The following is a 14,303-nucleotide window of genomic DNA, read 5'->3' as shown; positions in this document are numbered from 1 at the left end:
GGGTATTACCAGTGTCAGCCTATGCACCTGAATAGACTGGCACTCTGCCAGTAAGATGACGTCACAGACGCCACCTTACTGGCAGTTCTTGCAAGTAACTCTGGGGTCCAGATCGCACCCCAGAGTCATGTGACTTGTGACTTGTATTTAGTGCTCAATCAGTCCTCAGCTCTTAGCCCCCACCTTTGTGCTCTTGTACAACTCCTCCCTCCTGTTTCTTCACTCACACAGGGACAGAGCTTACCCTATGGTGTCCTAACATCAGTGCAGGAGGGAGGAATTCTACAACAGCAGAAGTGAGACTTAAGGAGTGATTGAGGAGCACAGACAATTCACGTAGATTTTTTTTTTTGAGTACAAGGTAAGTAAAACACTTAATTTTATTGTAAAGCAAATGCTCAGAAAAGGCAGAAAGACATATTTGCAAATCAGCTGTAATGGGCCTCTGCAACTTGTCTTTAGTGAAAATGAGATCCCTAATGACAGGTTCCCTTTAAGCTGCAGTGGCAACTGCAAGTTTAAATCTCAATCTAGCCTCAATCTAGAGCCAAAAATGTTTTTTTTTAAATAACTCGACGTCTGTAGATTGGTAGGAGAATGTTTGTGAACAGCAGCTTTCAAGTCAACCCACCAATTCTCATTTTGAGATTTAGGTCTGGATTTTGGGCCATATTAACACATGAATATGCTTGTTGGCCCACATTTAACAAAAGCAGATGATTGAATTCTGGCGCATGGTTATCAAATATCTAGCACACCCTACACTGCTCATAACATAATTTTTTCCTCTTAAATGGTAAAAAGCAAAAACATGTGGGACAATCAATAACATTGAACTTTAAGAAGGCTAATATCCAGAAATTCAGGGCTGCACTACAGGATATAGACTGAGATCAGATGTGATCAGATATTAGATCACATGATGATACTAATACTAAATGGGAGAAATTTAAATCTATCCTGGGACATTATACTTCTAAATTTATTCCAATAGCCAACAAGTATAGACAGGCTCGATTACACCCCACCTGGCTTACAGCTATAGTTAAAAGGGCAATTAATGAAATAAAGAGGGCATTCAAAAAATATAAATCTGAGACCTGAGACTTTCAATACTTACAAAACACTTAAAAAAATCTGTAAGAAGATAATAAAATCAGCCAAATACAAAATGAAAGACAGGTGGCCAAAGATAGGAAAACAAATCCTAAGACAAGATAGAGCAGGTTGGACCCCTATATTCTAAAAATGTGGCTTTGGTGACTTGAGACCAAGAGAAGGTGAGATACTAAGTGGGGTTCTTAGCTCCGTTTATACAATAGAAGAAAAACAATCTGGAGTGGGAGGTGCCAGTGCGGGTCATGCATCCTGTAATATACTAGACTTTCTGAGTGTAGACATGATCCAATCTAAGCTCAATAAAATAAATGTATACATGGCTCCTGGACCAGATGGGTTACACCCTGTGCCGCTGTCTAAAATCTTCAGAGATTCCCTAATTACTGGTACGGTGCCAAGTGACTGGCGCAAGGCGAATATGGTGCCAATATTTAAAAAAGGCTCCAGAACTTCGCTATGAAAGTACAGGCCTGTAAGCTTAACTTCCATTGTGAGGTAAATATTGAAAGGGTTACTAAGAGACTAATAAGTGGCAGCCAGCATGGGTTTACTAACGATAGAAGTTGTCAGACTAACCTGATCTGCTTCTATGAAGAGGTGAGCAGATCCCTGGACAGAAGATCTGCTGTGAATATTGTGATCTTGGACTTTGCAAAGGCATTGGACACTGTCCCTCATAAATGCCTGATGGGCAAAATAAGGGCTATTGGTTTGGAAGGAATCATTTGCATTTGGATTGAAAACTGGCCAAGAGAATTATGTTCAATGATTCCAACTCAAGATGGTCACCAGTTATAAGTGTTCTGTGTTCCCAGGGTTCTGTACTCGGCCCACTACTATTTAATATATTTATTAATGATGTAGAGGTAGGAATTAATAGCACTGTGTCTATTTTTGCAGTTGACACCAAGCTGTGTAGTGTTATACAGTCTATGGAGGATGTTCATACAAACAGTGTTTGGTCATTCACTTGGTAAATGTGGTTCAATGTGAATACATGTAAGGTTATGCATCTGGGGGCTAATAATCCACAGGCAACGTATGTCCTTGGGGGAGTAAATATGGAAGAGTCTCTCGTTGAGAAGGACCCAGGGCTACTAGTAGATCATGAACTAAATAACAGCATGCAATGTCAATCAGCTACCTCTAAAGCCAGCAAGATTTTGTCATGTATCAAAAGTGGTATGGACTCTCGATAGGGATGTAATATTACCGCTGTACAAGGCATTGGTTCAGCCTCACCTGGAATATGCTGTCCAGTTCTGGGCACTGGTCCATAAAAAGGATGCCCTGGAGCTGGAGAGGTTTCAACGAAGAGCCACAAAAATAATAAGTATGGTGGGTCTCAGTTATGAGGAAAGATTACCAGGTTTAATCACCAGAGGCAATGGGGTTTTTTTTAACTATGAGAACTGTAAATCTGTGGAATAGCCTGCCTCAGCGTCCTGTTCACAGTAGGGACAGCAGAAGGCTTCAAGAAGGGCCTAGATGTCTGTGGTAAAAATAGCCAGGGGAGGGGGGTCTTATATTACTAAAATCCCCCACTTCCCTCTAGCCTCATACCAATTAGTTAACTCTTTAGCTAGCTAAAAGACAAAGGCTGCAGAGGAACTTGGGCTTCGTAGGGGGCCAAGCTTCAAAGCATTCAGAGGCTTACCACCAATTTTTAAACAGGAGACAATGAGTCATAAAATTTTCACGCCAATATCTTGGTTATGGAGTTATGATCCATCTCAGCTTAAGGGGAACATGTTTGGATTTATTATCTTCAGGGGATCACAGTGGTCCAGAGATATAAATATCTCTGGATAGGACCATAGCAAATGGGTCAGTTTTGGTATCAATGTGATCCAGGGATTCACCCGGTTTCAATGATACCAGAACCCTGACTTCCCCTTGAGAAGTTAAGACTTCTCCAAGGTTCTGGACTTAATACCAGATAGGGGGGACTTCTGACCCCTCCTGGAGGTGTGGAGAGGTGTGTCTGCACCTGATATAATCAGACACAAGGTATCCCCATACAATGATATCCTCGTCACCATGCTTCGTGGCTCCGATGGAGTGTTGGATTTCCTCCATACAGTGTTTGGCATTTAGGGCCAAATGTTTCATTTTGGCGTCTTCAGATCAGATTAGCTTTTCCATATATTTGCTGTGTCTCTTACATTGCCAACTGTACGCAGACCTCTTATGGCTTGCTTTAGAAAATGTCTTTCTTCATATTAGCGCTACCGGATTGATTCTGGGATGAAACTTTGGCTGAACTGCCACATCTTGGTGGCTTAGGAGTTACAGATGATGGATTGAATAGTGTTCCCTGAAAAGTTCAGGGCTTGGGTTATATTTTTGAAATCTACTCTATAATAAACTTTGCCACAACTTTATCCTTGAACTGTCTGGTGTGTTGATGCTATTAGTTTACTTATAATCTCTTTTTGAGACACTTTTCAGTTTTTTTATTTTCTTTACATTTCATAAATAATTTATAAATGGTTTTGCTCTATCACAAAATATCAAAAGATACCTTTAAATTTGTTGCTGTATCATTTTAAAAAAAGAGAAAGCTTAAGATATATGAATATTTATGCTACCCGCTTTAGATTTATATGTGTATTTTACAAACAATGTTACTAACTATAATTGCAACTTCATTACAATTGTACCTTCTTTGTTCATTGATAGCATACTGCAAAGACCGAACAACACCTTGTAGAAGATAAACTTATTTTACCTCAATTAAAAAGTCCCCCATCCTGAGACCTGCTCTCCAAGCCACTCCCCCTTCATCCACACTTTCCAAGTACTGCAAAGCTGGAAAAGCTGGGGTTGGAGTGAACTCTTCAATTGGCGTTTGTGCTGAAAAGGAACATGGAAATTGTAAATTGTTCTTCAAAATGAGATATATCCACTTATAAATAATTAATAACCCATGCTGTACCACAGCATCACAAAACACAGAGCTGAACAGTTGCTGCATAACGCGTACTACTGCTGGAGGTCAGTTGTCTGACCTGTGCAAAAAAAAGAAGAAGTAAAGTAAAAATCTTAGGGACAGATGTATCTTTTCTTTGCTCCTTTTTTAATGTTCTTCTTTTTGCAGCTTTGTGTGGATTTGGGCTTTTTTTGTTATATTTTCAAACATTTTGGGAAGCTCTAATTTATCTTAGAACTCCACCTGCTGACGGATGCTTGCACATTATGTATCATTGATATGCGCCAATCTAGTTCCCACCAGGCATAAGCAACATTTTAGTCTATATACCCAAATACCCTCACATTACCACAGCTCTTTGTTAATATTATACCACTGGGTATTTATTCTATACATTCTACTCCTGACCAAGATATTTTTTTTGTTTTTACGCATTCTGAACCAAACGTACCAGGAGAATGCGGTAGTGACACTGATGCAAAAACATATCTTGTTAAATCCTTGAATTGAGTGGTTTTGCTCAAAAACAATAACAAAATTCAGAGCCTTGGGAAAGCTGGGGGCAGACTGTCTGCCATACAGAAACATATTGGGGCAGATTTACTTACCCGGCCCATTCGCGATCCAGCAGCGCGTTCTCTGAACAGGATTCGGGTCCGGACGGGATTTATGAAGGTAGTTCCTCCGCCGTCCACCAGGTGGCGCTGCTGCGCTGAAAATGACCGCGCCGGAATACACCGAGCTGGACCAGGTGAAGGTAAGCGCTTCCCAAGCGACACATTTTCGGTTTTTAAATGCGGCAGTTTTTCCGAATACGTCGGGTTTTCGTTCGGCCACGCCCCCCCCGATTTCCGTCGCGTGCATGCCAGCGCCGATGTGCCACAATCCGATCGCGTGCGCCAAAATCCCCGGGCAATTCAGGTACAATCGGCGCAAATCGGAAATATTCGGGTAACACGTCGGGAAAACGCAAATCGGGCCCTTAGTAAATGACCCCCATTATTTCCACATACACAGAAGCTGGCTAAACTATCCAGATAGGACTAATCAACCTGAGCTAAATGACTCAGCAGCTGGGAATGGTGCAGCCATTGATTACTTCTGTCTGTAAGATACAACACAGGGATAACAAATACTTGGCTTATGCTGGGCAGGACAGGGCTGGAGCAGTGCATAATTAGGGTGATGGGAGTGAGGAGAGTGTCGGGGCAGCCACAGGAGCGACAGAGCCTCATTATCATAATTTATAATTGCTTTTTCAGCAAAACCACTCAGTTCAGCGATTAAACAAGATATTTTCTGCATCAAGTCTAGCTACAGCATTATCAAGATATGTTTGGTTGATTATGCATAAAAACAAAGAAGACTGATAGATGGAGGTACCCATTACTCTATCCTTAAAGATCCAGTTTTGAATACATACTGAAAACAGTAAAAAATTGTATTAATGTAAAACTGAAATATACTATTATTGTACAGATAAGAATATGTTATAAAGTCAGTCATTAAAAACGTGTTGAGCTTCTAGGGCGTAAACCGTTTCCTAAAGTTTTGTCTTTCTCATAATTGTGTCATACAAAAATTACTCAATACCAACAAAGCGCTAAATCAGAAAAAGAGATAAACTTTTAGTTAATACACCTTAGTAGGTTCTCCGGAAAGATAGTTATGTTCTTTTGGAGCCACCATCACATGGGAAAGACAGTGGAAAACTATTTACAAAACTGAAATGGCCCAATTAGATCTTCAGTTATTTGCATTACTATGAGCCAAAACCATGTGTGCTCCAGTGAATACACAGAGGAAAGGTATAATGAAAAGGCTTGTACTTGTGTGTTCTACCTTCTGAGCAGGGCTTAACTACAGTGGTAGCAGCCATAGTAGCTGCTATATGTCCCACAGTATCAGGGGGCTCTTGCATCCGACCTGTCACACTAAAGAGTGGAGGATGCGCACCATTATATACATATTATGCTGCACATTGTACAGTATAATGGGGCTCATTTACTAAGGGTCGTGGATTGCACTTTCATCGGACTTTGCACTTTTTTCAGGGATTGCACAGCTCGGACAGGTATTTAACTGGTGTCTGCTCTGGGATTGTGGCGCACGTGATCGGGTTTTTTGGCACAGTTGCGCTGGCTTCCATGCAACGCAAATCGGGGGTGTGCCTTCGGATGATCTGGCTGATTCTGACTGAGCGTGGGATTTAACTTTCAAATTTTGACGCAAGTCTAGGACTTACATATACCACTTAAAAGATGGTGAACTACGTTGGATCTGAGCGGGGAAGCAACGCATGCAGGATGTCGGCCACACAATCTTAGTGAATCGCGACACAATGCATTATTATCGGTCAATGCAGCTTTGGTGAACTCCGCGGACAGGGTAAGTAAATGTGCCCCAATATGTATATAGCAGTGCACATCCATAGTACACAGAATCGATCAGCACCTTAGATGAGAAATGTCTTGGGAGAAGGACACGACTAGGAGTCTCTCATCTGTAATTTCTGCTGTATACTTTCCCATGTGGTCAGCAGCTACTGGGACAGATCTGTGTAAGTGTATAAATGTATATATCAGTGCATAAATGTGTGCGAATAAGTGTATAAATGTGTGTGTACGCAAATATGTATATTTTCTGAGGGGTAGGGGAGCACATTCAGAAGTCAGCTATAAGGCTCTGCCTCTCCTAATTACACCTCTGCTACTGGGCATGCAGGGCCGCATCTGCCATGAGGCGAGATGAAAATCTCGCTTTAGGCGGTAGAATGCGGGTCCCTGTAAAGGGCGGCGAAATTTGCCGCTCTAAAGTGGGCGATTCGGGCGTCCATTAACGCCCGAATCGCCCACCAGCTAAATAAATCGCGCCTGTCTCTTTAAGACACAGGCGCGATTTATATGCTCACAGGAGAGCCGCATGAAGACAGGAGCCGCGCCGAGGGAGCAGCTGCCTGCAGGTGAGTATGATTTTATTATTTTTCATGTACTTTAATTAAATGTGGGGAGGTTTCATGTTATACTGGGAGGGGGGGTACTATATGGGGCTAGAATACGTTTAATACTGGGGAGGGGGCGCTATAGATATCATATGGGGCCATAATTATTTTATACTAGGGGGGGTGCTATATATATTATTTGGGGCGATAATTATTTTATACTGGGGGGGTGCTATATATATTATTTGGGGCCATAATTATTTTATACTAGGGGGGTGTGTGCTATATATATTATTTGGGGCCATAATTATTTTATACTAGGGGGGGTGCTATATATATTATTTGGAGCCATAATTATTTTATACTAGGGGGGGGGGGATGCTATATATATTATTTGGGGCCATAATTATTTTATACTATTGGGGGAGAATGCTATATATATTATTTGGGGCCATAATTATTTTATACTGGGGGGGGGATGCTATATATATCATATGGGGCCATAATTATTTTATACTGGGGGGGATGCTATATATATCATATGGGGCCATAATTATTTTATACTGGAGGGGGGGGGGATGATGGAATGCTATGTATTTTATTTGGGCTATAATTATTTTATACTGGGGGGATGCTATATATATATATATATATATATATATATATAATTTGGGGCTATAATTATTTTATACTGGGGGGATGCTATATATATATATATATATATATATATATATATATATATATATATTATTTGGGGCTATACCGTAATTATTTTATACTGGGGGGATGATATATATATTTTTTGGGGCTATAATTATTTTATACTGGGGGGGGGATGCTATATATATTATTTGGGGCTATAATTATTTTATACTGGGGGTGATGCTATATATATTATTTGGAGCTATAATTATTTTATACTGGGGGGATGCTATATATATTATTTGGGGGCCATAATTATTTTATACTGGGGAAGGATTCAGTATATATTATATGGGGCCATAATTATTCTATACTGGGGGGGATGCTATATATTATATCACAATATCACTAAGCTGGGGGGATGTATATGGGATACAGTATATTACTAAGCTGGGGGGATGTATATGGGATACAGTATATTACTAACCTGGGGGGGCTGTATATGGGATACAGTATATTACTAAGCTGGGGGGATGTATATGAGATACAGTATATTACTAAGCTGGGGGGATGTATATGGGATACATATATCACTAAGCTGGGGGGATGTATATGGGATACAGTATATTACTAAGCTGGGGGGATGTATATGGGATACAGTATATTACTAAGCTGGGGGGATGTATATGGGATACAGTATATTACTAAGCTGGGGGATGTATATGGGATACAGTATATTACTAAGCTAGGAGGGCTGTATATGGGATACAGTATATTACTAAGCTGGGGGATGTATATGGGATACAGTATATTACTAAGCTGGGGGCTGTATATCGGGTACAGTATATTACTTAGCTGCAGGGGCTGTATATGGGATACAGTATATTACTAAGCTGGGGGGATGCATATGGGATACAGTATATTACTAAGCTGGGGGGCTGTATATCGGGTACAGTATATTACTTAGCTGCAGGGGCTGTATATGAGATACAGTATATTACTAAGCTGGGGGGATGTATATGGGATACAGTATATTACTAAGCTGGGGGGATGTATATGGGATACATATATCACTAAGCTGGGGGGATGTATATGGGATACAGTATATTACTAAGCTGGGGGGATGTATATGGGATACAGTATATTACTAAGCTGGGGGGATGTATATGGGATACAGTATATTACTAAGCTGGGGGGATGTATATGGGATACAGTATATTACTAAGCTGGGGGGATGTATATGGGATACAGTATATTACTAAGCTGGGGGGATGTATATGGGATACAGTATATTACTAAGCTAGGAGGGCAGTATATGGGATACAGTATATTACTAAGCTGGGGGGCTGTATATCGGGTACAGTATATTACTTAGCTGCAGGGGCTGTATATGGGATACAGTATATTACTAAGCTGGGAGGGGACTGTATATGTGGGGCAAAAATTTATTTAAGCTGTAGGGGATCTGTATATGGGAGCTGTATATAATTTAATTGGGGGTGAATAACGAGGCCTTTAAATATATGAGAGCAGGGATTTATAAAAATACATTTATTATATATGTATATATATATATATACATATATATATATATATACATATATATATATATATATATATATATATATATATATTCATTAGGGGGTGCTATATATTTATTAGTTATAGGATACAGATTACTTGGCATCATGTAAACCAAATGTTGGGGGGGGGTCTGTATTAATAAATTGGGGGTGTTGTATATTGATTGGTGCTTAGCATTCTATAATTCCAGTAGACTAATATATATATATATATATATATATATATATATATATATATATATATATAGAGAGAGAGAGAGAGAGAGAGAGAGAGAGAGAGAGAGAGAGAGAGAGTGCGGTCAGTTGTGTTGTGAGGGGTATATAATATTTAGGAGCACAGTGTTGTTATCCAGGAGACTTTATACTGTAAGTGACTGTGGTATTTTTAGGGACGCCGGGTGGAGATGCTGCATGGAGCTGAAGATATCTGGCCGTGAATTCAGCAGTGATACGTCATGGATTGGAGAACCCGGAATAAAGTTCTACTGATGGAAGAGATTGTCATCTATAAGGTACTAGATGCCACTAATGCCTCTCAGATCCTGTAGTCAGTCACACAGTGTCAGGGAGCTGTCTGTAGGGTTGTTAATTGTTAGTAAAGTTTAAGGATTTACTTAACAGGGAGTGGGGGGGGGGGGGCAGCATTTTAATATTCGCCTCAGGCAGCAAATATGCTAGAATCGGCCCTGTGGGCATGACATATCATTTAGAAAGAATAAAGGTTTATGACCTGTGGCCCTTCAAATGTTGTAGGATTACAACTCTCTTATACAAATATAAGTATTCTAAGTTTATCAGGACATGCTGTGAATTATGGGTTTGCTCCACAGTTCTGTCCATAAGGAGCACTGCTCTATACATTTATAATACATCTTGATACTGAGTTTTCAAGTTCCTCAGAGATCCTTTGAGAAGGAGGGTGTTTTCCATAAGCAGCTCTGGATAAAAAAATCTCTCCACTCATCCGATACTGCCGCAGCCTGGCATGATTGATTTGCGCAAAGTGGAGCTCTCAATCATCACCCATGCAGACTACAGCAGTACCTTGGGCTTCTATTCTCTAAGTCATAATACAGATGAGATATTTCACATCTTGTATTCAATCGACTTAATCTTGGTCATTTGTACTTGTTAAAGGAAAAGATGGCTTTGCAGTTGTCTACAGAGCTATGAATTCAGTTTCAGTCCAGCAGAGCAAGGAGGCACAAGCAACCCCTAGTAATTATAGGAGATCCTCACCCTTGGCTCCTCTCAGCACAAATCCGAATCCTTCACTGTCTTTCTTCTGTAGCAGCACAGTTTTTTCTTTAATAATGTAGTCACTGGAATTAAAAATAGCAGAATTAGTATGGGGGCACTCATCATATGCAAGGAAAACAAAGAGATTCAGAAAGATGATGGCCTTCTTTAATGATAGTTCACTAATAGAAAATCATTGGGCATTGGCCTGACTTTCAATAGACCCCTCCAGTCCAATAATCAAAAGGCCACTTCTCCCCAGCACACCACATGTCTCCTCATACTGCCTTATACGTATGGTGATCCCAATATAACATGACTGATTTGCTGTTGCTTGTATGTTAACTTTTAACTTTTAAAATGCTGGCTAAGCCTGGGGGGCTAGTACATGGAGGGACATCAGCAAAGCAAGATGTCAATTGGTAAAGGATTGATAATGGCAAAAAGCTGAATTTGTGCCACATTTAATTTAATATATGGGTTCTATAAAAGTTAATGGGGAAAACACCAGTGCAAAGTTTGACTTTTGAGTCACATTCTGCACCAGATAAATCACACTGTGGAGACTGGAGTCAGACTTCAGACCGGTTATCAGTTTAGTTTACTCCTGAATTTTGTGGCGCATAGCTGAACCAACTAAATTTTCTGGCACACACAGTAGGTCACGTATCTTTCCCGAGGCCATACCCCTATTCATATGAGTCAGAAAACTTTCCGAAAGTAGTCTAAAACCTGTAAAGAATTTGGCGCTTTTCATTTCAGGAGGAAATTACACCAGAAATCTGATGGAGACAGGTTGATATATCTCCCCCAAAGAGTTCTGTAAAACTGTAGATCATTCTTTGAAACCACTTTAAAAATAACTCCATGGAATGACATAATTAGCAGTAGAACAGACTATTTTATTAAAATGCTACATCTGCTTTAAGTGTAGGTTAGATACAAAAGATTACAGTTACCATAAAAGCAGGGAAGTTGCTACAGGGGTACCAGCCATAGTGGTGCCGATAGTGTCATGGGACACAGCCACCCAAGCAGACACATTATAGAATGGAGGATGTGCATCATTATTTACATTTTACAGGATAATATGCATATAACATTGCACATCATCCACAGTACACAACTGAGCCAGGCACTCAGATAAGAAATGTCAGGGGAGAGGGAGGGGACAGCAGAACTACAGGGCTATGGATCTTTCATGTCAACTTCCTGTTGTCTACTTCCCCCATGTGGTCAGCAGCTTCTGGGTCCTATGATAAGAAGACTGCCTTATTGTGTATACATGAATGTATCAATGTATGGATGTTTTAGGGCTTATTCAGATAGGTGGGTCTGCTGCGCATCCACAAAAAAATGCAGACTTCTTATATACATGTTCAGTCTGTATTGTATCCACAGGCGGTTTTTTTTCAGTTAGAAAATAAATCCAAATCCAGCTCGTGGAGATCTTTAAAATTCTTCTTTATTTGCAATTATAAAAAATCCAGGTATGCAATGTACTCAATCATCAATGCGTTTCAAGCAGTTTGACTGCTCTTAGTCATGACAGGAGTCAGGAGTCATGATAAAGAGCAGCCAAACAGCTTGAATCGCATTGACGATTGAATACATTACATACCTGGATGTTTTATAAGCGCAAATAAAGAAGAATTTTAAAGATCTCCACGAGCTGGATTTGGATTTATTTTCTCAATGCTGGTGAGCTGGAACATTACATTTTTTGCAGATTTTTTTTACACCTGCAAAAGAAAAACAAATGGGTTTCTATTCTACTTTTTGCTCTGCCCCGTTGGTTGAGAAAAAATGGACCGCATACAGATGTCATTTTGGCCCAGTAGAGACCATGGTAGCGGTGATATGTGATACAGTCCAAGACAGTGACACCAAAGTTTTAGTCCAAAACAGGTCTCGTCTGCGTTTATTTCGACAGCAGGAACAAAATAAAACAGCCATTACATTCAGGGTTCAAAACAAACAATATCCTACCCGTCTGGGTGCTAACTGAACTGAACTGAAGTTTCTCTAACTCACCACTAAAACATAAAGTACGTTGCTGCTCCAAGCACAGGAGTCAGGGCTGTGTGCCTCCTTTCAGAGAGACAACGCTCTCAGCTCTGCTCAGCAGCTTTATGCAGCCTGATTAGGCTGCTCCCACCACCTGTGTCCAAGGTGCTGGACAACCCTACCTCAGCACTAAGGCCTTGCATAGTAGGAAAACCCAGGGGAAACATACCGCCCATCCACAGTTAACCCCTTCAGTGTCTCACTATATATATATATATATATATATATATATATATATATATATATATGCTGTAAGTGTGTATTTTTGATGTGAATATGCTCTATTTGTGTGTGTATATGTGACGTGCATATGCTGTATGTGTATATATAGTGTGTATATACCGTATGTATGTATATATATGCTGTATGTCTGTACATGGTACTGTATGAATGAGTGTATACATGCTTTGTATGCATTTTATATGTACTAATATGATGTATATATGTGTATTTGTATTCTGAATGTGTGCGTATTTGATGTTTATATACTATATGTGTGCATAAGATGTGTAAACACTGTATGTATAGCGTATAAAGTGTATTAATGTATGTATGAGTTCATAAATGTGTCTGTGTATGTAAGAGTTCATAAATGTGTGCGATTGTACAAACATGTGAGTGTACAAATATGTATATGTTGTTTAAGGGGAAGGCGGGCCCCCACTCAGAATTCTGCTATGGGGTCCTGCTTTGCCTAGGTACAACCATGCATAAAGGGCAGTCTGTTGGATCTTCAACAAAAATGTTACTATTAAGTAATGTAGGCGCACATTTACAGTTCAAATGGGTTACAGCCTGTTGCCATCTGTTGGAAACAGTCAGCATTCTGAAACTGGTTTTGGCTTAGCACCTATACCAGTGGGATAAATACACTTACCGGCCACTTTATTAGGTACACCATGCTAGTAACGGGTTGGACCCCCTTTTGCCTTCAGAACTGCCTCAATTATTCATGGCATAGATTCAACAAGGTGCTGGAAGCATTCCTCAGAGATTTTGGTCCATATTGACATGATGGCATCACACAGTTGCCGCAGATTTGTCGGCTGCACATCCATGATGCGAATCTCCCGTTCCACCAAATCCCAAAGATGCTCTATTGGATTGAGATCTGGTGACTGTGGAGGCCATTTGAGTACAGTAAACTCATTGTCATGTTCAAGAAACCAGTCTGAGATGATTCCAGCTTTATGACATGGCGCATTATCCTGCTGAAAGTAGCCATCAGATGTTGGGTACATTGTGGTCATAAAGGGATGGACATGGTCAGCAACAATACTCAGGTAGGCTGTGGCATTGCAACGATGCTCAATTGGTACCAAGGGGCCCAAAGAGTGCCAAGAAAATATTCCCCACACCATGACACCACCACCACCAGCCTCAACCGTTGATACAAGGCAGGATGGATCCATGCTTTCATGTTGTTGACGCCAAATTCTGACCCTACCATCCGAATGTCGCAGCAGAAATAGACCAGGCAACGTTTTTCCAATCTTCTACTGTCCAATTTCGATGAGCTTGTGCAAATTGTAGCCTCAGTTTCCTGTTCTTAGCTGAAAGGAGTGGCACCCGGTGTGGTCTTCTGCTGCTGTAGCCCATCTGCCTCAAAGTTCGAAGTACTGTGCGTTCAGAGATGCTCTTCTGCCTACCTTGGTTGTAACGGGTGGCGATTTGAGTCTCTGTTGCCTTTCTATCAGCTCGAACCAGTCTGCCCATTCTCCTCTGACCTCTGGCATCAACAAGCCATTTACGCCCACAGAACTGCCGCTCACTGGATGTT

At 40.5% G+C, this 14,303-nt stretch overlaps 1 protein-coding gene and 1 long non-coding RNA gene across 2 annotated transcripts in view; one reads left to right on the top strand and one right to left on the bottom strand.

The window, feature by feature from the left end:
* SHANK1 (SH3 and multiple ankyrin repeat domains 1) overlaps nt 1-14,303 on the bottom strand; it is a 410,365-nt gene that overhangs the window by 60,085 nt on the left and 335,977 nt on the right. Inside the window, exons 15-16 of the mRNA XM_072110375.1 lie at nt 10,457-10,539; nt 3,851-3,975 (exon numbers count right to left, since the gene is read on the bottom strand). Coding sequence (XP_071966476.1) covers nt 3,851-3,975; nt 10,457-10,539 — 208 coding nt within the window. The remainder of the gene's footprint in view (nt 1-3,850; nt 3,976-10,456; nt 10,540-14,303) is intronic.
* LOC140064006 (uncharacterized) overlaps nt 1-14,303 on the top strand; it is a 42,266-nt gene that overhangs the window by 10,083 nt on the left and 17,880 nt on the right. The gene's annotated exons all lie outside the window — the stretch shown is intronic.

The sequence above is a fragment of the Engystomops pustulosus genome, chromosome 6, assembly GCF_040894005.1.
Source record: "Engystomops pustulosus chromosome 6, aEngPut4.maternal, whole genome shotgun sequence".
Lineage (NCBI taxonomy): Eukaryota > Metazoa > Chordata > Amphibia > Anura > Leptodactylidae > Engystomops > Engystomops pustulosus.
Note: the sequence above shows the minus strand (reverse complement) of the source record. Positions and strands in the feature narration are given on the sequence as shown.